The sequence below is a fragment of the Hippoglossus stenolepis genome, chromosome 21 (genome assembly GCF_022539355.2).
Source record: "Hippoglossus stenolepis isolate QCI-W04-F060 chromosome 21, HSTE1.2, whole genome shotgun sequence".
NCBI lineage: Eukaryota > Metazoa > Chordata > Actinopteri > Pleuronectiformes > Pleuronectidae > Hippoglossus > Hippoglossus stenolepis.
In genome coordinates, this window is record NC_061503.1 from 5,391,197 (window position 1) to 5,419,182 (window position 27,986).

Consider the following 27,986-nt stretch of genomic DNA (forward strand, 5'->3'; position numbering starts at 1 on the left):
ACTCGCTAGTTTTTCATCAGTAGCAGGTTATGTGATTTGATACATTGATGACTGCATTGGCTACTTGCTGCTCTTTTAGTTTGTTAGCTTGTAAAAAAAAAACTGTCGACTTGGTTCTTTAGCTTCTTACTGCAACTCGTATTTACGAAAATGGGAGGAAATGGGAGCCAGAGTATTACTGAGAGCACTTTCTGCATTATGTCGCTTAAATATATTTTGATAATTCTCCATCAATCTTTTATTGAACATTAAATCTGTTTTGAATATCTGCGTTTGATTTTCTATTGGCTTCACTTTTGCTTGTATGTTATTTAGATATTGTGTCATGACGTAAAAACACAAACAAACTGCATATCGTACAATTCTAGATGTATTTCTCATGATACTGACAAACACCACAGTCACATGGTCTCAGTAATGACAGTGTTTGTGCTCGTGTGTTTACTCTCCGGTCAAGGTCTTTCCTTTTGATAAGCAATAATATGAATTCAAACTGATAAAACACTCAGAGAACTGTGTTATCACTTAAATCTGGAGAGTTTGACTTTACATAATAAACATCTGTTCCATTCAAGCTAACATAATACTGATTAAGCCGATCAGCACCAGGTAACTCTCTGTATTTGTGGATGTGGTGTTGACATTCCTGCTCTAGCACACTGAGATTCTCATTCCCAACTCTTTATATCCAGATGCTCTGGTTAAATCTGAAAACGACTATAGTAATATAGCTCCAACTTAAAATGCTGTTTTTCTGTTATTTGTAAAACAGATGAAAGAAATGAAACATGAACCCACTTTCGGACCATATGGTCACTCGTCTTTATTTGTCTGTAGAGTTAAGTATCCACAGTGTCTCTTTAAAGTATAAATAAATATGCAATATTTTTGGTACAGTGATTTAATGCTGCATCTCTTAAAGTTGTGAGACCTCCCAGAAGACTCCGCATTCCTCCTCCAAGGCTAAAACCATGTTAAAGAAAGGAAACATATCTCTGGATCTGCCTGTTAATCAGGATTAATGGGTTCTTCTTTTGGTTGTGTCCAATCCAACAACAAAACTTCATGGAAGTAGTTTCGGCGTAAACCTGCAAAATAACTAACAAACAGAAGATGAAAACACTAGATTGAAACTCAGAACACAGAACCTCCTTGGTGAAGGTAATAAACTGATGAGTAAGTGAGTAAACTAAATACATTTTCTGAGTAAACTCAGAGTCAGTCTTGTTCAGTCTCTGGTCCTTCAGAGATCCAAGCCTTCCTTTTCACAGGGACTCCATCACTGATCCGCCTTTTTACCCCCTCTTCGCTCCTGGGTCTATCGTTCATGTACGTTAAATGTTCTCCTCCATTTCCACATAGAGGAGCTCCTCCTGAGAGCTGGAACGCCCTCTGAGCTGCATCGGCTGAATGAGAACTCCCAGAATGCCAAGCTCTTCTCCTGGGGAACTCCCCAAAACTAGGAGAACCTGCAGGATACAAGCCACAGATTCCAGATGCAGATTTGGCTGTGTCAGAAGAATGGTTATCGCTAGACGCCTGAGGCAAGACTGAATCAGACTCAAAACAGGAGCCTCTTGTGCGGGGAAAGATGCAGATTGATGCAGCAGAGGAGTGAAGAGTGGACAGATTGAAAGAAAAGGAGGATGGGAGGGAGACTCGTGGCTTTGGGTAAAGAAGACTTGTCTTCCTGTGTCTAATTTCTCCTGTATTCATTCCTGCTTCTGGTTTCTTTGGGTTTGTTGTTGATTCTTCAAACCTTTCCGCACTTTGTTTGTCGCTACTGATCCACCTCTCCCTCCTCCTGGTTTGAGCCTCCTCTAGCTTCATTTCCAGGTTGTGAACATCCTCGGTTATCTGATTGACCCGATCGAAATGAGACAGCAGAGCGCCGACACTGGGGAGCAGGCGGTCCAGGTAGGGCAAGACGTCAAACCCGGGCTCGGACACTGATGAGTCCTCTGATCTGACAGACAGGGCTGAGGACAGGGGACGGGGTGATGAGAATGAGGAGGACAGGGAAGGGGAGCGGTAGGAGGGGAGAGTCGATGACAGGGTGGACAGACGGGATTCCTGGGAGGATCTGGAGGGAGGGATGTCCATGCCTTCAAACTTCACACTGTGCCTGAACTAGAAAGGAAAAGAAACGTCTGGAATCAGCAACAGAAGATGCTCAAATACTCAGTTATTCAACAAAATGCACCAAATCCAATGCGCTATTTACCTCTTTAGTCTTGCTGAGTCCCATCCACAGCTTGAGTCTCTTGATGAAAAACTCCACCATCTCATAATCCTGAGGTTCAATGGTTGGATGGTACAGCTCAGCCTGCTCTGCCCTTTAGCACACAGCAACAGTTAGTAATGAAATCCACTTAATGCACTACTCAACCTACAAAACTTAAATGAGACATATTATACCAATATTCAGGTTCATCATTTTAATTTGGGTTACATGCTGTAATGTTCAGAAAATACTTTCCTCATACAGTCCAGCTGCAGCTCCTTTAGCCTCCTTTGCACAAATATTCATGTTTTCCAGAGGTTGAACCTTAATGACTTTAGAAATTTCACTTCTATAGTAAAATAGAGATTGTCATCATTTATTACATAGATTTTGTGCAGATATTCCTGGCTCCCAGAGGGACGGAGGGACTGATGACTGTGGAAAACCTTTTGGTAATTCCCGGACTTTTCCTCTGGTCCCATGATTTGATTGATATATCTCAGCAAATATTGGATGGATGGCTGTGAAATGCAGTTTAGAGGTTCATTTTCCTCGAATGAAAAACTAGTCAGTTCAGAAATGTCTTGAGTTTATTGCGCCACCATCGGGTCAAACATTTACATTCATGAACAAAAAAACAGTAAAACTAATGTCATTCCCACCAGCCTCACTGTAATTGGTCTTCAATTCTAGAGAAATCTGAAATGCCAACGAGCACTTCAGCAAGATTCTGTAATAAAGAACTAATGTACCTGTATGCACGAATGAGAACAGCTCCACAGAGTCTAGCCAATAGCCAGAGACCTCCCCCCATCAGTAGTAGTCCATGGAGGGGACCCAGGACTGTGTGAACCTTGCATAGCCTTTGGCGAGCTATTCGGCCGCGTAGGACAGACAGCACTGAAACAGCGGCCTCGTGCACAGACTGGAAGCCTTCCACTGAATGGGAGAAGAGCTGAAATAAAAGACAAAGCCAAATTAAATACATCACTTCTTCATAAATATTCTACCCAGTTGAGCTTTTTTTTTTTCGTACCATGTTTCCGAGATGAGTGCAGAGCATGAGCAGCAGCAGCAGTAGGACAGTCACAGCCCACAGCTCCCCCCAGGCTCTCTGCAGCACTCTGCCTATCACCAGCCACCTCCGCACAAACCTCAAGGTTCCCAGCAGCTGGAGCACACAGCAGTGGCATCGGGTAGACATTTAAAACAACGATTAAGCTGTGTGTGGAGCAGTGCTGCTGTTTAATAATGAAGCAGAGCTCTCATTTACCTTTAGAACAAGCAGAGTGAGCAGAACGGCAGCACACTGAGACGACCTCTGTGCCAGAAGGGCGGCTTTGTGGAAGTCGATGAAGTTGTCTGGTCGGTTCCGAAGCTAAATGGAACGTACAGGTTATTGTAAGGCCGTCAAAGCCACACACAGAATAGTCGACTTGTACTTTAAGAGCATTTTTTTATATCAATATTTCATTTCTACCACTAAGTCTGCAAAGAGCAGTGCATAAGAAGGTTTACAGTTTACAATGATGTAGAAGGTGATGTCATTGGACCCCAAAGGTTTTTACTTTTATTTTTTTACCTCGGAAACACATGAAGAGGCACGAGACAGGAAGCAGAACTGCAGGATAGCTGTCGCCAATAACAAGAAGGCCAGGAAAAGCTGGAACCAGTGTCTGCAGTGGTGCAGATACTGAGCATGCTCAGTGACCATGGACCACAGCTCAGACAACAAGATGAGGAGAGCAGAGATGAGAAGGAGAACCTGTCAAACAAAGTCAAAGCATCAGAACTATCAAACTATATCATTAAAGCGTTTGCTTAAGAATATGTATTGCTCTTTATTTCTGAAACACAGACTGTATATACAGATGGACGACATGACTGCTCCTCAAAACAGAAGTCAAAGCATCTTGATCACCACCTGGTGGCTGGCTGTGGTATAGGTTACAAACCCTGCCTCCTCCATGTAGGTGAATTGGACATGAACCTAACTAAAATGTCAATGTTGACTACAAATAAAATGTTCTCAAAGATGGTTTTTGACATTTAACATTGTTCTTATCACACTGGTGTTTATCCAGGTCCTTTTATCCATTTAAGTTTAGTCTTAATTAGTTATTTGATGCTATAAAAACTGGGTGAAACATCATGATTGACAGTTGAGACTGACTTGGTCAAGCATGTGTATCGACAGGATCTTGCTACTTTGGCTCCATCCCCAATTGCTACTGCACAAGCTACAATTGAGCAAGATGGCAGTCTTCGTATCCGTGATATTTTGGCTTCATTTCAGTGGGAGGAAGTGGAGAAACGCTGTCTCTCTTTATATACAGTCTGTGGTTTGAAAGTATACTGTGAATGTTACCGTGAGTGCCACCCGAAAGTCCAATCCAGAGGAGGGCGAAGGGATGAGGAGTGGATGGATGGAGAGGAAGGAAGTGACTCTTTGTGTGTGAGCCCATTGTAGTTGAATGGACACACACACAAATAAACCAGAGTCTTTGTTATAGTGTGTGAAATCAATAGAAAGAGTTTCAAACCTGAAAAAGATCAAATAAAAAAATAAAAGAAATAAAAAGCAAATCAAAGTTAATGTTCTTAAAATGACTTTTAAATGAGATTCTATACAATTTAACATCAGTATGATAATGTATTGTATTCAATATAAAACCCATTTGGGGTTAGGTTGAACTCCACTCACATCTTCTTGCCCCAGTCCATCATGTGCAGGTCAGCAAGGAGCTGGCGCGTCCTCTCACTGCTGTTTCCCAGGAGGACGTCTGCCGCGTGGCCGAGCGTGCCTGTGTACTGCAGCTGTGGCAGCCCCACTAGACGCAGTGACGGGTTTTGGTGCAGCTGTGGCACCAAAGTGTGATTTATCCACTGCTCTGCATCTGACCAGCTGGATGAAGAGAGGATGAGTTTCTGATTGTTAATGTCCAAAAACTGTTAAAATACTTTGATTAGCCAATACTGCCACAACAGTGAACCGTCCCTTACAATGTACTCAACAATTTTCCTATGTCAATATATATTGTATATTTTATACTGTGGATTGTTAATATGTTGTGCAGAGGAAGGAAGCAACGTATTAACTCTGCTGCTGAAATCACATGACACAGACACCAGTGTCGGCTCTTATCACCACAAGCTCTTGACGTCTTCGCCGGTTTCTTCTACGTGTGTGGCACCGCTTTCTCACCGGGAGATATTTGATTTATATTTGTTTTTTTTTATCTTTGCATCTGTTGCGTCATCAACCCCCCCACCCCACTTGCTCGCGGTGAATCCAGCGGGGATCCCCTGCTGTGTTGACTTTCTAGGGACTTTCAACGAGAAGGCCAGGCAGAGAAAGTCCATAGAATCTAAGAAGCCTCTCACTCGGAAGAAAAAACTAAGTCTATCAATGGGTTGACCTAAGCTCTGACTACAGAGTCCCACTCACTTAACTGAACTGTTGATTTAACCCATGATCAAACTCACTAGTGCATCAAATAACTTCAACCCACAGCTGTGAGTTCATTTATTAATCCTGTTGAGTACAGTGACCAGCTGTTTGAAGAAATGACTGACCTTATAAACTAAAAACTAAGTGGTCATTACCAGATATCTAGATTGTTACTAAATTCACATCAGTGGAAATGAAAGGGCTTTGGGTTGAGAGAAGTGGAATAATAGATTGCTGGTTCCTATTTCATGGAATCTGTCCGGAGACAGCAACATAATATATATTATATTGCAAACAATATCCTTGAATCCATACAGTTTTGGATTGTCTCATTTTGTCTGCATCCAAAATAACATTTTCAAACGAGTGCAGAGAAATCTAATTATCACAAGATGTCTTGTTCTTGGCCCGTTTCTCAATGCACAACAGAAAATGTTGATGCAGTTATGTATAGCACTGTATTATTAGAGCACTAGAAAGGCAGCTTTTTTATGCGGTGTATTTCATTTCCTTTTAGATCAAACACCAAAAAGTGCTTTATAATGAAAGTGAAAAGTAAGAAAAACAAACAGAAGTAAATCTGAAGTTTCCTTTTTCGGATTTGATTATGTGCAGAATTGTACATGAAAAAGATAAAGAGAGAAGACCTGATTAGTTTGTGTCCTTTTCTTAATGGAATAACAGGATCAGCATAACAACCATTTTTACTGATGCTGCACAATGGAAGTCATGATGAACACCCGACAGAGGTTGTATTTGTCTCGTGGAAAAAGCTGCCGTCTAGCAGCATTCTCAGTGTTTTTTTATTGTTGTTGTACTTTGTGTATAGTGTTTTATCAGCATGAGTGAGTGAGTGTTGTCCTTACTCTCTGAGTGAAGTGAGGTTAGGGGCTCCCAGGGGGGCTGTGCGAAGATGGCCCCTGAGAGCAGATTGCAGCAGCCTGCCCTGCCTCTCTTCTACACTATCCTGGTAGTTCACCATCAGCACCAGCAATAGAAACAACAGCTGACACACACAGTGCTAGATAAAAGACAGAGATTAAAATTATCAAAAAAACATTTTAATCCCTCTGGAGAAAATAGTCCACTTTGAAATTTGACTGTAATCTCACCCTCATGAGTGATCGCAGAGCTCGGACTTTGCGCGCCTCATCTTTAGCCTGCAGCAGTCCGTAGCCACATGGTGGTCGCACCTTTGCACTATGCTCTCCAAATGCCCTCACCACAGTGGTCTCCTGGGCCAGCTGGTCCTCCACCTCTGGATCCACAGGCCTCCACAGCACGGTGTAGATCAGTGCCTGCACACACACCTGAGCGAGCAAGACAGAGGCAAATCAAAGCAACTGTCCACCAACGATCTGCCAACGCAAGTTAATTGGATGACATGTCTGAACTCACCTTGAGAGGCTCCAGCAGCAGAGCAGAGGTGAGGAAAGCAGAGAAGGCCGATATGAGCCACATGAGAACTACATTTCTGGAGAAGAATGTGCCGTAGAGTCCGACCACAGCCAGGCAGGCTCCCAGCAGAGCAGCCACCAGGGGGTAAATCACACGCAGTGTCCAGGGGGGGAGCAGCCAGCGGGGCTGACCTCGAGAAACACCTGGGGTGGAGGAATCAATAAAAGATACAAACTTTTAAGAAATTGATTCAGTAGTTGTAGATGTACAATTCAGATAACTAAAAAAATGATTAATGGTGACAATCGATGACTAAATGTAACGGATTAAAAGCTAAAAGTCAGATTAAAGAAATGGATAAATGGTTAATATAGATAGCTAGAATGAATGAATTAGCAGGTGACATATAATTACAAAAAATTATGGATAAGCAGTTTAACTAGCTACAAGTTGGCCTATTGGATAAAAAGTTAAAATAGTGAGCTATAAGTAATATATACACAGTTTAAAGTTCGCTAAAATATGAGCAATTGAAATAGCTTGATAAACACATAAAATAAAAAGGTCAAATGGTTAGCTAAGTGAATTGGATTCACAGTTTAAACATATAGTGTGTGTCCAGAGTAGTGGGGTCGGAAGTGATGATGGTACCTATGCGTGTGGTGGAGGAGGAGCGAGTGGAGTCAGGAGAAGGGCTCGGCAGGAAGGTGCTGGCCACTGAGTCAACAGACAGCACAGAGGGACACTTGTAGAGCCCTGCCTCACACTGGGAGGAGGACTGGGAGTCTGGCATGAGGATCTCTGCCCCACACAGGGACTTATCCTCACTCTGATCCGACCAGCTGCTGCAGGAGGTGCTCTGTCTAAAAAGGGGGAAAAACACAGAAACATAAAGTTCTGCATGAAAGTGCATTCGCATGAAGAGAAGCGATGCTTACGTGGCTGTAAATGAGGAGGTGGTTCTGGGTGAATCCCGGCCGCTGTCTGAGTTGCTGTTGGTTTTGTGTGTTCTGTCCTCTGCTGCTGCTGCTGCTGCTGCTATAGACATCAGCAGATCCTCCTCTGGTACCAGGGAGGTACATGTACAATTAGACTTTTCTAGACATTTTCATTTAAACTTTTAAGAAATGATAAATTACAAACATTGACTAGATAATATAGAAGCTAACTGCTGGTTACAAGAGACTAGATATAGGTAATAAATAAATCCTTGTTTCCGTCATTGAATATATGAATTTCTGATGTTTCTCACCGGACAGAGTTAGAAATGTTGTCAGATTGTGGTTGTGAGTTTGGACTGGGTTTGCGTTCATGGTGAGCAGCTCCTGATCTGCTGCAGTAGGGGAGGGATAAGATTCTGAAGTTTCTTTTGAAAGGGGATAGTGAGTGATGGGTGTGTCTGGGGAGGAGGGTGAGGCCAGGCACAGCTGCATCAGGGCCTTTTTCCTCCTCAATTGGCGCGTGGGGCCCAGAGTGGGTGAGGACTTGCAGAGTTCGTGGGCTGGGGTCATCTTGGCGGGACATAAGTCTACTGGGAGATTGAGGAGGCTGTCACAGGACGGCCATGCCACCACATCTCTGTCTGTCTGGGGCGCCAAGCCAGAGGAAGCCCAGAAGTCCAGGATACTGGAGTCAAACATCTTGCTCTCCAGTAACTACAGACAGTTACAAGAAACACTTGTGAAGTGATCCTGAGAAACGAAACGGGAGCAGAGAAACAAAAATGTGTGTGTGTCCACATTTGTGTGTGTTGCTCTCACCGATGAGGGACTTCCTCGGGTTGGGCTGGAGGAGTCGGGCAGAGACAAGAGTGACGAGCTGGAGAGCTTTGATTGGCCAAAGTAAACGTCCATCTCCACAGAGTGACAAATGGGAGAAGGAGGGACTGAGATGTCCACAGTTACCTGGGTTGCACACACACACACACACACACACACACACACACACACACACACACACACACACACACACACACACACACACACACACACACACACACACACACACAGAGTTGTATCTCCAAGAAATTGAGGGCAGATTGACATTAAATTGACTTCAATAGATTTCCTGCAGACTTACACTAACCTTAACCATAGTTCGTACTTGCCTAACTCTAACGATGTCTTTTCCTTAAATTTGTATAATTTACGTTATGGAGACAAGTCCTCATAAAGTGACTGTGTAAACAAATTTAGGTTCTGTGTAATATCTGGAACAAACACAGACGCACACTCTCACAAACACACACACACACACACACACACACACACACACACACACACACACACACACACACACACACACACACACACACACACACACAGGCACACACCTGCTCGCTGAACAGTTATCGCTATGTAACTTAAGATAAAAAGGAAACACTCACTTATATTGTTTCCACACTGAGATAAAACTGTTTGACAAACAAAGCATAGACACACGTCCAACACACTGCTGCTATGACCTCTAATCAGCAGCACACTGATGGCACGTGTTACAACATAGAACATATATATATATATATGTTCTATGTTCTATATATATATATATAAATGACAGTGTCACAATATATCAAACTATCTCCGAGCAAAATATATATATATATATTAATAGTAAAATTTATGAAAATGTTTTTTCCAGTTACCTGACTATGAGCTTTCCTAAACAGGAAACAGAGGAAACACTGAAGAGGAAACACCAGTGCTGCAACAGTCATCCCCATGGCAACCGTCTCCATGTTCACCAGTAGCTGGGCTGACACCGGCCCACTTGTGGAAAAGAGACACAAGTCGTTTTCCTCCTGTCAACTCAGCAGAATCTTCAGAGAAATCTTGAATTATTTGTTGTGTGTTGACTGAATTATACAAAGTCCTGCATTTGTGAAGAACACACTGAAACATTGATGTTTTACTGTAAAACAATTTAACAGCTACTATATTATCTGACAGATATCACATTATAAATACCTTCCTCTAAAAGGATTTACATTTTTTCACTAAGTCATCTCACCTGATCCCCTTGGAGCCCACAGCCCCAAACCACAGAGCCCCCAGTGCCAAGTAGAGGTGCAGCATGAGGGCGCCACAGGTAACCCTTTGACCCCTGGTGAAACGGCTGTGAGCAGGACGTTCCCACAGTGACAGCCATAGGTGGCGCTCTTTCACCCCGAACATCAGCTGGGAGGTGAGGACCCGTCGAAACCCTCTGAGCTCCTCTGGACCTGCATGGAACGAAATGAAGAAACGAAAAATTCTCTATTTCTTCTAATAAATGAAAATAAATTGCTTGTTTCAACAGGGGAGTCATCTGTACTGAAAGAACAAAAAGCTCATATCAATTGTTAAAAAATGGCCTTGTCTCACTAAAATGAAAACATCATCTTGAAAGAGCACCCAGCATCACTCCATGAGATACTTTTTGCAGTTTGTAAGAATCTTTTCTCACATGAGGCCAGAACTTCCTTCTCCACAGTGTCATTCTTCTGATTCTCCACAGAGAGCCAGTCCTCCAGCACGAAGAAGAACATGTGGTCTGTCTGAGGGTCCCACACCACCACATGCTGAACGTACCAGGAGGGCTCCAGACCTACGTTTACAGATATGAAATACAAAAAATCCAGTTATACTTATGATGAAAATCTGTATTTTTAGTTAAAACATGTTTTCCAAAGAACAGCAATTTGGGAATTTCATATTGGTCGATTTTGTAGGATTTAAGGGAGGGGTCTATTGGGTGATGAATAATTATTACAATGTTTTCAATGGTGTAAATTAATAAATTGAGCAGTTCCCCTTCCACAAAGTCTGTAATGTTGCACTGTCATATTTCTACAGGAGCCCACATGGACAAACTAAATGAATTAGTAGCAATTCCATCGCTAGATGGTACTAAATCTTTTTTTAATCTTTTTTTTCTTGTTGCCAGGAGATTATATTTAGATGTGGTATTCTATATCAGAATCCGTGCAATAGCAAATTACTTTAAAAGACATATATTATTGCAGTTACCATATACCTGTGTTGTCGTGCCAGATGCGAATTTTCCAAACTTCTCCCAGGTTGTCGTCTGTCTCCAGGTGAAACTGGTCCAGGCTTCCGGGTTGAAAAGCTCCATCCCTCTGCAGGTGGCGAGAGCCGCTCTTGTTCACACCGTACAGACTGATGCCAACATGTGCTGTGGTGCCTGACGGGTTATAGCACAGCATTAAAATCATATATATCATATATAGTCAGAGGTTTCATTTAATAAACATGAAAATGCCCTCACTAGTTTAACTTATGTCATACAGTTTTTATTTCTATGTCTCTGTCGGCTTGTCTTTGGCTGACCTGCTCCGCGCCTCCAGCCGGTTTTGACCAGAACTCTGTAGTGGTAGAGTCCCGGACGGCCACATAGAGGGACCTGGCTCAGTCTTAAACTGTCCAAGTGGTCCAGTTTATGGGCGATGAGCCCCACTAGCAGGTGAGTCAGAACCAGGACGGCACACACAATCCCCACCACTGAGTTACGCACGGGACCACCTGACTGGAGAGATAAGACACGCAAAGAGGGAAAAGAGAAAGAGCCTGTTGATGAATATACACCTTCTAATCCTGAGTCTGTATTTGGGGAAAGGATTAGACATAATTATTTGTCAAAACATAAAAAGAAAATGCTTTAAACAGAGGAATGCAGGAATGAGTCCTGAAACCTTGAAATAATCTTTGGGTTTTGGACTAAGGTCATGGGTTTTTTGAAGGGCTTAGGAATTAGGAATAAGAGCTGTGGTTTATAAAGGTTGAAGACAATGTCCACATTTACATAGACATTAATATTCTGATATTAACCTGAATGAGGTCTGAATAAGACACAGCCATGTAAACACCATTTGCTGATTAACTCATACTCAAAATAAGCATTAATCACATCAAGACATGAAGTATTCTGATCTTATTAGTCATATTATATATACATGTATACATCCTGATGGACTTTTCATAGTATTTAGTGATATCAACAAACGGCAGTTACCAACTGATTGATGACACATTTCCTGGAAAAATAAAAAGGAGTTGTAGCTTTTGCAACACAACTATTTCAGGTTGGGGTTTTAAAGGTGGCAGAATAATGTTGGATGTATAACGTAGTGGATGTAATGAATTGCGTCAAAATCGGGCTTTGCTCTGTAATATGTACACAGTAATATAAAGGGAATATTCTTTTAGCAATTCATGTCAACACCATTATGGAAATAATGTCTGATTCAGAATTGGGTCAATGTAAGAATATTTGTGTTTTTAATTGTCTTAAAATGGGCGAGACATTAAAAGTCAACATCAATAACTTTCTAAAATTATTTAGTCCGTTTAACACCTTTTACTGTATTTAGCCTTAAAAAATCATTAAACTGTACATTTGTGAAGATTATCTTGAAGCATAAAAAACTTGTATTTGTCACAGATCTAATTTTCTGCAATAATACAAAAGAAAATGGAAAAAAAACTTAATCAAGCAAATAAGGGTGATGCTTATTTCCATTTGAGCCTAAAAACGTGTCATCCCTGAATGACTCTACTACAGCCTTAGCGCCCTCACATACCGGTGGCAGCAGAACAACGGCCCCAGGATGGACAAACAAACTGGCCCCAAATATGGTGAGATGCTGGGTGAGACAGTGAGCTGCCTGGAGTGTGCTGCCCTCCAGTGGCTGGAGACCCTCACTGCTCCACCGCCTCTCCTCCACGCTGTAGTACTGGCACAGAGAGCTGAACACACACACCGACACATGGACCGGCCCCCCCTCGGGCACAGACGAGGTCAGGTTGACGGAGAGAGGCTCGTCTGTCCCGTGTAACCTGTTGCAGGGGAAAATGCTGTCATGATCCTTTATTCATTAAAAACGGTAACTGAGCTAAAGAGAAGCCAGGTGACTCACAGTGGAGACAGAAAGATGGTTTCCTCTGAGGAGCTGGTCGGGGCAGAGAGAGAGAGAGCCCACTCTTTCTCAAGGGAACCCAGAGATGCATTAGTCCCTGGCACCGTGGAGCTCACTTCTATCTTGACATATCCCGAGCTCACAGAAGTAGATCCTAGAAATGCATAATGCAGTTTGAAAACAGCCTTTGGAAATTCATAATTCATGCTGAAACTCACATATATATGGTGAGGTTAATTAATAATTATGGAGATCGACCTTAAAGATATTTCAGAAACATCCTTGTCCGAGAAACATCCCAGTCACTGCTTTCCATTCATCAAAATACTAATTATTAATACTATTTATACACATATTCTGTTGCTGTGTAAAAGACTCAATTGAGATAGGGCAGCCCACTAATACTTTATTATTTTATGCCCAATACGTTTATTAAAGTAGAGTACTCAGTAGAACATATACCTCCGCCCCTCAAATTCAATCAAGCTGCACCAAATTTCACAAACTCAAAGAAATCAGTTCACTAAACATGCCTGATTACTTTCATCAAGATAAATGAATGATTCCCTGGGAAAACTGTGAAAAATGTTGAAAACTCCCTTTCTCACAATGTTAAAGAAGATGAAGAAAAGTTCCTGGATCCGCCCCCTAATCTGCACCAAAATGTAATGGGTTCTTCCCCCATCCCACATCTACACAAACACTAATGAAAGTATAACCTTGGTGCAGGTAATAAAAAACTTTGGAATGATCACAAATAATTTATCATCATAAAAAAGGCTTTAAACAGATTAGAAAGATTGGTTATGTCTGATACACTATATCAGCAGTATATATTTATACACTTTACATACTAATATGAAAATAAAGAAGAGTACATTTTTATTAAATTCAGATGGTCTTACATTATCTCAAAGTGCAAACACTTGCGATCTGGTCTAGTAAGAAGGAAAATAATGTACTTTACCTGGAAGCAGACTGAAGTTGAAGGAGATGTATAAACCTGCATTCTCATCCAGTCCATCCACAGCGTTTACTGTGAAGTTCAGCTGTCCTTCAGTGGGAAGTGTTACAGTGAGACATGTCTCATTCCTGCATTCACCTTCTTTCCCATCTGCCCCCTTGTCTCCCTGTCCCACAGGGTACTTGTTGGGCAGCGTGACCTGTATGGCTTGTTCAGGAGCCAGATTCCTGATGGGTATGGGCTGACCCTGAGGAGTGGTGAGCTCCATGGCAACCAGAGAGGTGGAAATTGGAGGGTCAGTTGCACTCAGCATAGGGTTGGACTCCAGCGCTCCGTCTGTACTGAACAGTACCTGCACCACCTCTGACCTCTGACTCCTCAGGTGAGCAGTGAGGGAGGTGGGGATATGAAACGGACATACCTTTGACCCATCAGCCGATGATGACCGAGAGGAGATGGCCTGGTGTTGGTTGGACTGGTTTGTCTGGTGAGTACAGAGGAGGTCCGTGGGGTCTCCTTGAAAACCAACTGTATTGATGTAAGGGGTGGAGAGCAGAAGAGGATCCTCGCCGTGAACACGTGAACGCATCAGAGTGCGCATGAGGGCTCCTGCGTGGGCCAGTGCTGACAGGGCGAGAGTGGAGGCTGACTGCAGAGAGCTCGAGTAGGCTGGGTGAGAACTGGAGGCACTGGCTGATTCAGACACTGCAGCCAAGGTGCTACCTGGAAACACAGAGATCAGAGCAAGATTCACCAGACCTGTACATCTATGGTTCTTTACTTTCACTTCTTATAGATAGATGGATACTTTATTGATCCCAAGGGAAATGTAGTCAGCGTGTAATGCAAGACGAGCACCTAAGACATGAAGGATGTTTCTTCCTGTTTCAAGAGCTGCTAAAACACCAGGACTCATCTGTTCCTCCATCACAAGGATCATCCTCCCCACAGCTTCCAGAACCTTCTCCTGGCAGCCTTCACATACCAACTCATCAGGGACGGCCTGGAACAAACAGTAAATAACTCAACATGAATAATGTTGTAACTGTGAATTACTCGAAAATTGTGCAAATATATATCAAAATATATACATTACACACTACCTGGTCATCTTAGTCTCTTAATGTTCGCATTTATGAGCAAATGATTGCATGTAAAACTAGAATGGCGCTCAGCAGACAGCATACCTTCATCCAGGCCCAACAGTCTCCTTATGAAACCACATTTAAATTCACTAGATCCAGATTTTCTTTTGGATCTGCACCAAATTGTAAAAGTAACAGTCCCTTAAACATGCCTGATACAAAAATCCTCCTTTGCGGAGGTTAATATTTTTGAAATAGGAACAACTGGTTAATCGTGGATGAATATGTAAGTCAAGGGGTAAATCGGAGTCCTGCTATTCATTCATAATGGCTTAGGTTTTGATTAAGTCAGATTTCACCAATTGTACAACACAGTCACAGTTGTATCTCTTTCAATACTGTAGGTCTGATTTGTAGTTGGTTTACAGTTTGCGTTACTTCTCAGCCTACGCATGTAGCCATCGTAGATAAAGCAGAAGCATAAATTCAGTTTACAACTCTTTACAAGTAAACTAAAATGTGCTAATTTGCTTTATTTCACCAATATATAAGTTATATCTACTTTGTTTAATCTGTACAATAAGACCATGAGTTACACGATGGACGTAAGTAAACTGCAAAAACTCCAGGAGGTGCCTATACAAGATGTCCAACTTATGCCCTACTGTGAAATGCTAGATTCATATTATCACACTAGCCTTTTGTATGGAATTTACCAAAGGAAATAAAATATGTTAATTTGTGAGCTGTATAGGTGCTAGTAGGTAGATTTTAATACCTGGAGAGAATCACTGTCTACCTCTTTTTCTAGTCATTATCCTAAGCTAAGCTAAATGGCTTCATGCTGCTGTAGCATTATGAGTTGTATCAATTGCATCCTCTAAATCTCCACTTGAAAACAAAGTCATAGTTCCAAAACTTTCCAATTTTTCCCAAAAAGGAGGTAGTGCTCACTTACAGTTGCCTGTGCCAACGCTGAGCTGATCTGATCAACATCCAGAATGGAGGACACGGGGAGAGAGGCCAGGGCTTGAGACACATTTACCCGGATCTCCCTCCTGTCCATGAGCTCCTGGGGGGTCCGTTCAGACTTTATCTGTTGACAGGGGTGAAACTCATTATTTTAAATCTCATGTCTATGATTTTTATAATTCCATATGCACTGTAATGTGAGAACATGACACAGGGACACACTACCTGATTGAGCTGGCTGCTGAGGGCAATGGAGTAAGGAATGAGCTCCTGAGGGTTGCCATGTTGGACCAGAGCCCAGAACTCAGTCTGGCTCTTGTTTCTGAGCCACTCACTGGTGATTTCGTCCATTGCTGGATTTTCAGTGGTCAGCGTCCTAGAGGAATCCAGAAGAGAGAGAGTGGACTAAATCTTGACTACGACATTGGGCATGATGTATTTCCCACAAATGATTTTCCTCTTTACCTGTTCAGAGCAATGACGTTTGAGCCGAGATGGTCCTCCACCAACACAGTGACTGTGATGAGTGACTGTTTTTTTTCTTGCCCTGAACGTCCCATTGGAACCAGGCTGCCAAATGTTGAACGAGTTCCCCTGGGAAAGGATTAAGATAAGCTGCAGCTTAATTTTTAAGGGGGAAATTAGATTTTTGAATATTTTAAACGCTTAGGTTAGGATTAAACTTTGTTTCTGCAGTAACAGTTTTAAATGGAGGCCAGTAGTCACCTGTACAGAGTAAGTGTGGGGCACACCGTGCTGATGGGCTGACATGGGGCCACCTGGAAGGTGTAGATCAACTGAGAGGCCTCACTGTCATCATCTCGCCAGCCTACCAAGAAATGACAGAGAACAACTTGACCATTGGTACACTGGAATTAAGACAAGATAAGATAAGATAAGATAGGATACAACTTTTAAATATTTGAAGAGGCAACACAAAGCATTTTCTTCACTAACCTGTCAACATTTTAAATGCATCAAGAACAAGGTAAAAAGGCACAATAAAAAAGGAGACAAAGAAAAAAAGGTACTGACACATGTTGAACTGTGTGACACAGCAGCGTTACCTGAGCAGTTGTAGGTGACCACTGTCTCCAGCAGACGTATGTCAGACTCTGGCCTCAGATCACAGACGCCTCCGTGTGGTGGATTGTTAGGTTGTATGGTCTGACTGGCGCTGCCCCACTGACCTCCACCAGGCTGGGAGACATTGAGAGTGAAGGTGTAACTCAGCCCTGGCTGGAGGACGCCTGAACGCACCACCAAGTTAGGAGAATGTGTCCCTGTGGAGGGAGCGACGTCATCAAGGTCAAGTGTCATGCCAGTCTGGACTTCAGCGCTCCATTTGTACTGTGGATAGACACATGATTAGGACACAATAACTAAGCCTTGTAACAATTAAATGTCGATTGAAATGTCCAGATAAAGAAAAAACATGATGGCACAGTCGTACAGGGAGCAGTGAAACTGATGGTCTGAAAAAAAGATTGTATTCTGGAGGTGAGGCCATTATTATCCCATAGCAAAGTTTTTCTGGATTTGGGTGGGTTTTGACACAATTACACCTAATTTGTATTTTCTTCATGAGAAAACTTTTTACCAGATTTTTACAGAATATAATTATGAAATTTAATTTACATCAAGTGACCTCATGTGTAATTGTTTAAGAAACATTACCTGAGTCTGGTCATCACATTGTTCGCATCGTCCTGCAAGGATGATGGCACTGTTGTAACTGATGTGTTGAGAGGAGGAGTGGCCAGAACAGGACACACATTCCACAGTCACACGAAGCACAGGGGCTTCACACACAGTTACCTAAAGATAAGTGATTGACATCATGAGCATAAAATAAAACGTTAAAATATCATCATTTCAAACAGACTCAGAGGAAAACCCCTGTGAAAAAATTTCTGGATCTTGTTTGGTCAAAATGCTCTTTGCTTCTATGCCAAGTTGCCCAAATCTTTAACCTTTTCATATGCAGGTGCAGAATAAACAGTAATATCATGTGTAACACTCACAGTCTGGTTGACGGATGCAGGCTTTCTTCCTGCCTTGTGTACAGCGAGTGTAAAAATGTAGACTGTGCCTGGGTGCAGCTGATCGGTGAATAAAGTCACTGTACTGTTGTTGCCCTCAATGGGCTGTTTCACAAAATGAGACTCTGTAGAGTTCTGTAAATACAAGAAAACACAGGTGTTACAAGTGTGACCAGTGTGTATCAAAGGATTAATACATCCACACCTTTCTTCCTAAATTAGTTTTCATTTCTTATTTATTGATACACAACTTACAACATTGTGAGTTTGCTATAACATCAAAAGGCCTTTACCGCTCTCATGAAGGTCCAGTGATATTCTAGCGTGTCCTCCACTCCGGGCTCCGCATCAGGGTCGTAAGACTCAGATCCGTCCAGGGTGAGGTCACTGAGGCTTGGCCACAGTTTGTGCGAGCCCCCCTTGATGACAGCTACCAGCGGGGAATGGACCACTGTGATGATAGCGGTCCGTTGGACATATACAGGAGTTTCCTGGAGCGTAACGGTGAACACTAGGCAATACTGTCCCACATCAAGAGTGTGCCTCGGGAGTAATAGTAAAGGAGAAGCTGCATCCACTTGCCTTCGAAGAAAGACTTTGTTCCCAGGTAAAGTGGTAAAATTGGACCCTCTGAATATCTCCCATTGGTATATGGTCTTGTAAACAGAGCAGTTAATGTCCACGCTGGCTTCAAAGAAACTTGGTCTTGATCTGTAGATAGTAGCTTGGCTCTGGACTAGAGAAGCTTGAGGGCTGGAACACTGGAGCTCCTCCACCTCCATGTGAAGCTGTGTGGACACGTGGCTAACACTGTTGACAACTTTGGCCACAACACTGTATTCTCCAGCAATATAATAAGTATGATTAACTGTTCTCAAGTCCGTCACCAATGCTTTAGTGGAATCTCCAAAGTCCCAGAGGTATCTGAGGTTGCTCCCTCCACGCACTGTTGCAGAAAACATGACAGTGTGTCCAACAAATGTTCTCTCTGAAAGACAAACAAGCTTTATCTCCTTAACCGGCCACTCCACCGAAGCAGTCTCATTTAGCATCTGGGAGCAGACACCGTTGTTGGCTACTACACTGACAGACAGTGAACCGCTCTCTGGTGGAGTAAAGATTACCTCTTGGCCAATCAGCCATGTAGGCGTCGACCCCACCAAGTGAAACATCCAGGTGTAATTAACTGGAAACCCACTTTGCACCTCTGCCTTGAAATGGATTCCTTTCAGAGCTTCGAGTGCAGCAGAACGACTGTTTACAAGTCGCAAACCTTGAATGTGCTCAGTGACCAGAATGCTGGAAGACACCTCTGTGCTACTGACCAGGTTCCAAGCTTCCACTGTCACAAGATATCTCCCAGCTGGAAGGCTTATAGAGAAGTTTTGCCCTTCGAGAATGGCCTGGCTAAGAATCCAGTCTTTGTTTTTAAGGGTTATAACAAAGCTCACATTGCTTCCTTTGGAAATTGTTGGAATAAAAGTAACTTCTTCTTCACTGCAAAGGGAAGATTTGCTTATATTCAAAAGCAGATCTTTGATTCCATCCTGGACAGTGACCCTGTGTGAAACCATCTGCCAATTTATCCCATTGGAGACATTCAAAGACACCTGGTACATATCGGGATGTGTAAAAGTGTAGATGAAGGTTTGATTAGTAGCATTAAAAATGTTGGTTTCAGAACATCTAACTTCCCAGTCCCAGTGCAGGTCACTGCCCTTACGAACAAGCCCACGGAGGGAAACAGCAGCACTTGTATTGATATAAAATGGACGTGTCTTACCTTCAATTTCAAAGTCCACCTCGTGGACATCCTCCTGGACTATGAGCTGTTTGGTATCATTACATTGGCTGAGTACATTCTGAACAACCACCGTGATAAGACAATCACCCAAACTTGTACAATTGTGGAGAAGAAAGGGTTCACGTGTCCGCAGGGGTGATGGATCAAAGTTCGTATACCAAAGGTACTCTAGGTCTGACCCGGTAACAACAGACACAGATACATTAACTAATTTCCCTAATGCCACAATGTTGGAATGAGTTGTAACATGTGCGCTTGTCACACGCTCTACTGCTACTAGAGAAACAGCGGTTGTGGCCTCACCCAACGTGTTCGAGGCTCTTACATGAACTGATAACCCACCAGGCGTTTCAGCCAACAGATTGAAAAGCCTGCCATCACCAGTGATTTCTTGGTTTATTCCACTCTGTGCAGCACGCCAGTGATATGTGACATTGGAGCCTTTGGTGACTGAAGCAATAAATAGCAGTTCCTCTTGCGTTGGTGCATATTTCATAATGGTCAGACTGGGACATTCAATGTGAAGACCCTCTATTCTTTCAAAGACCTCAATGAAAATAGCTGCCTCCCTTCTACTCACCAAGTTCTGGGCTACAACCCTCACTTGATACACTCCTGGTTTGGGGAAAGCAAATCTAAATTGATAGGTCCCCTGTTTGGTTGAAGTTAAACCATCAACAGTCCAGTAGTAACTGGTGCCACTGATTGCACTGCTAACTGCAGTGATCAGAGTCTCCTCTCCTACTGCAGCATAGGGCTGGTTGCTGTGAAGGGACACGTCTGCAACAGGGAGTAAAACATTGACTTTGATGGATGCAGACTCTCTGCTCACCAGGTTAGATGCTGTGGCAGTAACTGCGAACTGACCTGTCGAGGTAAAGACATGTGACACGTTGTGGTTCGGCTCCATCAGAGAACCATCTCCGAAGTCCCACAGCACTGACACATTGCTTCCACTGCAATTAGCAACCCAAAAAGACACTAAAGAATTGACTGTCAGTGCATCAGTTTGACTATCACGTCCCACAGACAGTTTACTCACAGGTTTTTGAACGGTGATGCTAACTTTGGCTGTTTGTTTACTGATGTTATTACTTGCCATTACTGATACCTCCTCGACACCTTCATCTTTAAAGACAAAACACTTCTGATAGTTTTCCATCTTGGCGGTGGGTATAAAGGAGTGGCTAGACCACTTGAAGTGGTAACCTGTCCCCTGATCGGGGGAAACTAACACCCTGAAGCACACCTCTTCTCCTACTGCTACAGCATCCTGTGATGACTCCACTGTCACGTTGGTTATTGGCGCTTCAACACAAACACTTGTATTAAATGATACAGATGAAACCAAACTAAACACTGTCAGGCTAACATGAAAGATGCCGGGCCTTGGGAATGAATGCATGGCTGTGGACTGACCTGTCACTACAGTCACAGGGGATTCATCGCCAAATTGCCAATGGAAAATCAGAAAGGATATTTTCCCAGTGACCAGAGCAGTGAGCTGTGCCTCTGTTCCATTTATGATACATCCTATAGGGAGAACTCCACTAACAGCCAGACTATAGACCTCTACCCTGATGGACTGCTGAGCTTTGCTGACAGAATTAGAGACAGTTACAACCACTGTATAATCCCCTGGAGACTTATAGATGTGTGAGATGGAACCATCTGTAAGGTTGCCCAGTAGGGACCCATCACCGAAGTCAAAATCCCAGATGAGACTTGTACCAGTGGCCACTTTAGCTCTGAAATCTGTTGCAGAGTTTACTTCACTAGGTTCGCTGTAGCTAATGTTTAATCCAGAAATCTCCTCCATAACTTCCAAGATGAGCCGAGTGGTCAGGGTAGCCAAAGTGTTGTTGGCACACACTGTGACGTTAAAAAGTCCAGCAGATCCAAAAGTGTGACGCACTTTATGGTGGATGCCTTGGACACCTTTGGAGCCATCGCCGAAGTCCCATTTATAGAAGACACCAAAGGTGGAGGGCTCTGCGGCAGCTTCTAGAAGAAGTGTATGATTGACAGTGGGCACTACAGGGGAAGAGGAAATGTGGACGTGACCTAACTCAGGGCGGACGATAATCTTCATTGATGCGCCAATGTCGTCAAATTTGTTGGAGACTTGGACATGAAGTGTAAAGTCACCTATATTGAACAGAAGAGAAAAATCTATTTCACTTTGATGTACTTAATAGTAAATACTCAATACAGAGTCTACCGGTGTCATTATTTATCACATCAGATGTTTCAGATCCTACATTAAGTGGTTTTAAAAAAAATCTGAAATAAAGTTCAAGGACGAAAGAGGGACATAAATGAGGCTGATAAAGATTTTAAAATGATACATGGATCTCTGTCCAACTAACAGCAGCTTTAATCATTCTACGATATGTCCCAAATCATAATTTTATATTTTCTAAATAATCTACATCTTTAAAGCTGTATTAAATCTGTATTGCATTTTGTCGACCTGGGGGAAGAATAAAATAAACTGTAAACACAACATTGACATATGATTAATTTATGAAGTTGATATGACACAATTGTTAGCGAGTAGTTGCTACACATAGATACAGATACAGAGCAACATTTGTATTCATTTAAAGTTGTGTTAGCGCTCCACCTGACAAATATCAATCACATTTTTGCCATACTGTTCTTCTCCTGCATGAAATCTCCCGTTATTCAGACATATCATTTCTCAGATAGGGTCCATTTGACAAATATTCCAATTTTCACTTTTCCTTTTGGTCTCATCCAAGGAATCTTTATTGTATTTTGGCTAAATGTTGCACTATGCCCACCAGCTAGTGGCTTTCTGTTCTTTCGACTATTTCATGTTTTGCAAGTAGTGAACTGTGGGGTTATCCACCTACTCCTGCTTGAAACAGGAGGTTTAAAGTCAAAACAATATTCTGAAAGATGCTAAAATGCCTCATAGAAACTACTGACTTGGGTTATAATTTTCTGCATGAAATCTTGCATACATTCATAATTGAAAATAATTATAAAAAATTATAATTAATGTATATGTGTGTTTACCTGAATAAGAATATGTATAGTTCACCGAGTCCTGGACAAACATTTGCTTCTCTCCACTCTCCACAAGGCCATCCATGGTCTGATATGGAGCAGCCTGGGTGTGGCTCACCTTTCCAATGCCGTCTCCAAAATCCCACCTGCAGGATTTTAGACCAGACAAAAAAACCCAACATTTTTGTTCATGTTGCAGGTGGAATTCTCTGTCGTAAAGATAACAGATAAGTAACATTTTCTCTGAGGATTTTTAAAGGTTATTGATGAAAAATGCATTGTCATACCTGAAGGTGACTGGCAGGGAGATGTCCACTTTGACTCTGAGGGTGTAGAGGTGGGTCGCATTCACAGCTACGACCTCCCTGACAAACAGGAACTCTGGCTCAGCCAGTGGAGTCAGTTCATCAGCAACCAAGAAGATTTCCAGGCTCTGGGAGCTCACAGGGTTAGACGCTGTAACCTGACATACATTTCTAAGATTAATTTTTAAAAATCTATTTAGTAACACATCAAAAGGAAGTAACTGAACAAACACCTTACCTTGAGTTTATACTCAGCAGGTCTCTTGAACGCTACACTGTAAGATTCCCCTTCAAAGGCAAACTGCTCCAGGTTGTCAATAACCCATGTGAATTTGACTGAGGAACCACTCTCCACTTCGGCTGTAAACGACTGCAATATGAAAACAAAGAAGATGCCATTGAGAGAAATGTGAAGAAACTGGGCTGCATTTTGGTAAAGTTCAAGTTTTCCATGACAACATTCCTCAACAATACTACTCTACATTAGCAAATTCTTAGGCTGAGCTAGGTTTAGCTAGTTAGAAAGCAGCTGAAGCTTATGGGAATGTCAGTTTTGCAGGTATTTAACCAAAGTATTGTAAAAAAAAATATTTTGACCAAACTAACTTGAACTTGAAATATTTAATATGTGTCAAACCTCGAAAATATATATAAGTAGTTATCAAAACATAATTATTCTATGATTACTCCAATCATCAAAGTATTGGAAAACATTATCTGGGAATCCTTCATATATTCTATACAAATAAAAGAAAAGAACTTGATATTTTTCCCATGATTAGCGATAACTGTGACCTCCTGGTGGCAATCATGTTGCAACAGGATTAATCATCTGGGGATCATGATCAGCTGTCTTCAAAACTCAAACGTCAATCCATAAAATAGTGACAGAGATATTTTGGACCAAAGCGATTGTCTTACTGACATTGCCATCTCTTGACCCACACTGCTAGCGCGGCTACTAAAAACTGTGGCTTGAATGCAAATTTAATGTGTTGTAAATTCTCACCTGTGATGTGTCTGTTAGCATCCTGAGACGTCCGTAAGGCTCCACACTGAGCCCTGTCACTGCCTCGTAGCCACAGACCTTCACACTCACACTGTGCTCACTCTGAGCACTAACTGCATCCACCACACTGATATTCAACACCTGAACCCCCACTGAGGGAAGTAAGAGAGTCACGGAGGAGAACCATTCATCAGGGGACTGTCTCCTACAGCCAGGCGGAGACGGAGCCACCTCTTCGGGACACGATGAGAGCAAGGGGACCCCAGTTTGCAGCACTGGGGCTGACCATGAGCTCCTTGCTCTCTGTGAGGTCAGGACCTTTACTACAATGAGTGTCGGGGTGTTGATTTGGACATGAATTTGGTTCTTTTTGTCCGGCAGGGGGTGGATGACATTAAGCCTAAACTTAGATCTGGGATGTGGAGGAGGAGCTGTAGTTAGGGGACTGACATCAGGAGGTGTGTTTGTCTCTGTGTGGGTGGAACCAAAGATACCGTCGAGCTCAGTACCTCTGTGGAAGGTGTCTATGTACAGTATGCTCAGATCACACACCACCCCGTCCACCCAGTGGCCTCCTTGGGACGGTGAAGTCAGGCCTCCCTGCCACCAACCTCCCCATTCGGCCCCTCTAAGGGACAGGTAACTCTGGCGCCAGGAGGAGTTTCGAGAGGCTTCACTGCTGCGGCAATGTAGGAAGGTTCCAGAGTCCTGAGTGTGTTGTATTGCTATTATATCATCAGGGTACACCATGATGGCTGCATCTGGAAGAAGCACCTGTATCAGAGAAGATGACAATGAGACAGGACTTTGTTTATTTTATTCAGACCTGATTCATAATGTCTGTCGCAAAGGTCAACTCACGCTCATAGTTTGTAGTTCAGAACTGGGGCGTATTCTCAGAGACAGGTCTGCCACCAGGTGGTAGAAAGGTGGTATTGCGGGGTATCTGGGAGGTAAAGCAAAGCCACGGCCACTTGCTGCAGAATCGTAGGGGCTGCAGGGACTGGTGTTGGGCACGCAGGCCTCCAGCAGGTGGCACCAGTACTGACCCACGCTGCAGCCCCCTGTAGTGTTACACAGTGGGACTGGTGAGCAGCAGCTAAACGGATTAAGGAGAGAGCTGCAACCTGAGGAGCAAAGAGGAGATTATTGCCTAAAGTACTCAACAGGACTGTTTAGTAATACCTACAGTACTGTAGGAAATACACAACAGTGTAGCTTCCAGACGTGATGTAATGGATGGGCTGTACCTGGAGGTACCAGGTGGTGGTTGGGGTCGCAGTAGGGTCGGAGGATTTGAACACGGGCCAGCGAGGACAGTGGGCTTGGCTGAACCACTAGCTTAACTTTTACCAACTGACCTGCATGACTGAACCACAAGCCTGGGAACAGCTGCATCTGTGGGAATATTTAAAAACCAACTATTTTACAATTTATCCATTACCTTTTGCCTCATTGCTTACTATTTTTTAATGCACTAAACATTGTAATGTAAGCTTACATGCAATATCTATAACACTTTATTCATTATTAGTCAAGTTACTCAACAGTCATTTCCATCGTGCCACACCATAGTAATTGCAATAAAACTACCAATGGTCTGGAATCTGTGTTTTGAACCAGTGATTTCAGTCCTGAGCTGAAACCTCTGATTAGAAGTGTATCATGTCTGTGAGGTTGTGATGTTTTGTGCCTTCTCTTCTTTTGTCCATCCTGGTCACATTTTACGAACCTCCACCATCTGTTGTCCAATGTCTGGGATGCTGAGAAGAGGTTGTATCTGGGTTTGCGTGTAGATGCCGCTCATGTGAACCAATCCCGTCAGGTAACTGTCCATAGGTGGTAAAGCCTCTGCAGGAAGAGGGGTAAACCAAAATCACTGATACACACGTCTGCTGTTATTCTTCACACATGAGCATCAACCAAATCTGTCAGTGTCGTCCTATATGGGGGCAGACTGTCCACATACTACATAAATAATGAAGGAGATTTTATGTGTTGTACATTAAAAACTAAAGTCTTACCAGTTAGACCTTTTTCACAGAGGTAGAGGTATCGTCCAGCACACTGAGCTCTTCTCCACTGTCCCAGTGCACCCAAGGCCATCTGAGTGCACCCCCCCTCACTGCCTCCAGCCCACCTTGCAGGACTCACCGGCTCCACAACCCCAGCCTGCTCCGACCCTTCTCCCCTCAGTCCCTTCAGCCATACCCACACAGTGGTTTTCCTAAACAAAAACACACAACACAAAACATCTGCTATTGAAACAGAGAGGAGTAAGACATGATGTAAATGTAGACACACATTGTTCATATAGGACTCACACAGGAAAGGAGGAGTGGAGGAACGTTTGCAGCTCTGCACTGTCAGCAGATGCCAGATCACCTCCTGGACTCTCTCTGCATGAATGCTGAGCCTCAGGCCACGAAGACGTCGCCTCAGACATCCAGTAGCAACGCATGCTGGACAAGTGGATCCAACCTCCTTCTGGGCAGGGAACCTCTTCTGGAGAGGAAAAATCACATTGAGCTGACAACGTGCAAAAGATCAATAATAATATCAGCCACAAACACATGTAGAGAAACCAAACAGCTGTATTGTGAGGTGGGAGATTGAAAATATTTCACTCCTGCAAGAATATTCACTGTCAGTTTGTGAGAGCTTAAGAAGTGGAGCTCAACTGACTCAGCTCATTATCAGACGATACAGGTGCTGAACAAGCAGTGATAACAGCTGTTTGCCAGCCTGACTGTCTTTCTGCATCTTATCTTGGATTACACGCTAATTATAGTACTTTAACTACTGCAAACTGTTGCTTTAAATGGGAAATTTGTAAACATTATTGCAAATTGTAAATTGCATATGCCAGATTTACACAAAACACACCAGGCTGCATATTTTTGCTTAGAGCAATACCACAATTTTTTATATACTCCATAAATGTTATTTCACAGCATTAAACTGTAAACATGTAATGTAAATGTATATGTCAGAATATTGAAGTAAACAGTAAATATGAAATATCAAATTGAAAATACTTGCTCGATGCGAAATAAAGACATAATTATATACTAAAAAATGAAATGTATAGATATGTGTAGAGTTGAAAAGGTAAAGTGAATGTATTTTCATCACGTAGAACAGACAAAATACAATGGTGTGGAGCATGTGTAACACTACACATTTTTAAACATATCAATGCTATAAAAGTAAAAAAGTGCCACTTCTACCTGAAATGCGACACTAAATTAGGTAAATAAAACCCTTATATATATATATATATATATAATAAAGGGTAATAAGAGGAATTGCCTGGGATGAAGTTCAAAAGTAAATTTTCATGAGTCCAGAGATATATTTGCTGACTTGGAATTCTCTGAACAAGACACAGAAAATATCGATAACTTTTAAATTTAAGCCTTGACTCAATATAAAATAAATCTTCTCACCTCCAGCTACTGTGATCAAAACCAAACAGAGAATCCAGGGAAGCACCTGCTTTTCTGCCACGAACGCGCCTGTCATCTTGCAGAGCAAATCATATTCTCACCAGGATAATAAAATACTCTGTGCAGGAGCATTGTGGAAATCAATACTCTCCCATCCTTGTGTTAAATGGCTGGAGTCTTCTGGGTTCAACTCTTATCCTCACATGTTCTCCTCATCCTGAGTGTCTGTGTACAAGTCAAACTTTTAGTCGTCCTCTCATTTCCACGTCTTTCACATTAAACCCAACTCTGTTCCCTCCACCAGCACCCACTCCCCTCGTCCTGCACACACAC

The 27,986-nt window shown here is 42.7% G+C and overlaps 1 protein-coding gene across 1 annotated transcript; it reads right to left on the bottom strand.

Annotated features, from left to right (window-relative positions):
• Positions 1-822: 822 nt before the first annotated feature.
• Positions 823-27,729, bottom strand: pkd1b (polycystic kidney disease 1b). Its single transcript, XM_047338440.1, has 40 exons — positions 27,654-27,729; positions 26,529-26,709; positions 26,229-26,431; positions 25,937-26,055; positions 25,455-25,602; positions 25,066-25,331; positions 24,205-24,978; positions 23,434-23,565; positions 23,178-23,323; positions 22,900-23,036; positions 18,344-22,002; positions 17,686-17,826; positions 17,076-17,358; positions 16,735-16,837; positions 16,474-16,602; positions 16,234-16,384; positions 15,995-16,132; positions 14,810-14,954; positions 13,955-14,674; positions 12,988-13,141; positions 12,652-12,817; positions 11,402-11,597; positions 11,088-11,255; positions 10,518-10,658; positions 10,083-10,293; positions 9,718-9,841; positions 8,834-8,977; positions 8,326-8,728; positions 8,012-8,135; positions 7,725-7,936; positions 7,074-7,276; positions 6,788-6,985; positions 6,542-6,696; positions 4,929-5,129; positions 4,593-4,767; positions 3,807-3,989; positions 3,261-3,462; positions 2,977-3,163; positions 2,225-2,336; positions 823-2,130 (listed from the first exon to the last, which is right to left on the bottom strand). Exons 1-40 carry the CDS (start codon positions 27,727-27,729, stop codon positions 1,219-1,221), a joined length of 12,222 nt encoding a protein of 4,073 aa, XP_047194396.1. The 3' UTR covers positions 823-1,218.
• Positions 27,730-27,986: the final 257 nt, after the last annotated feature.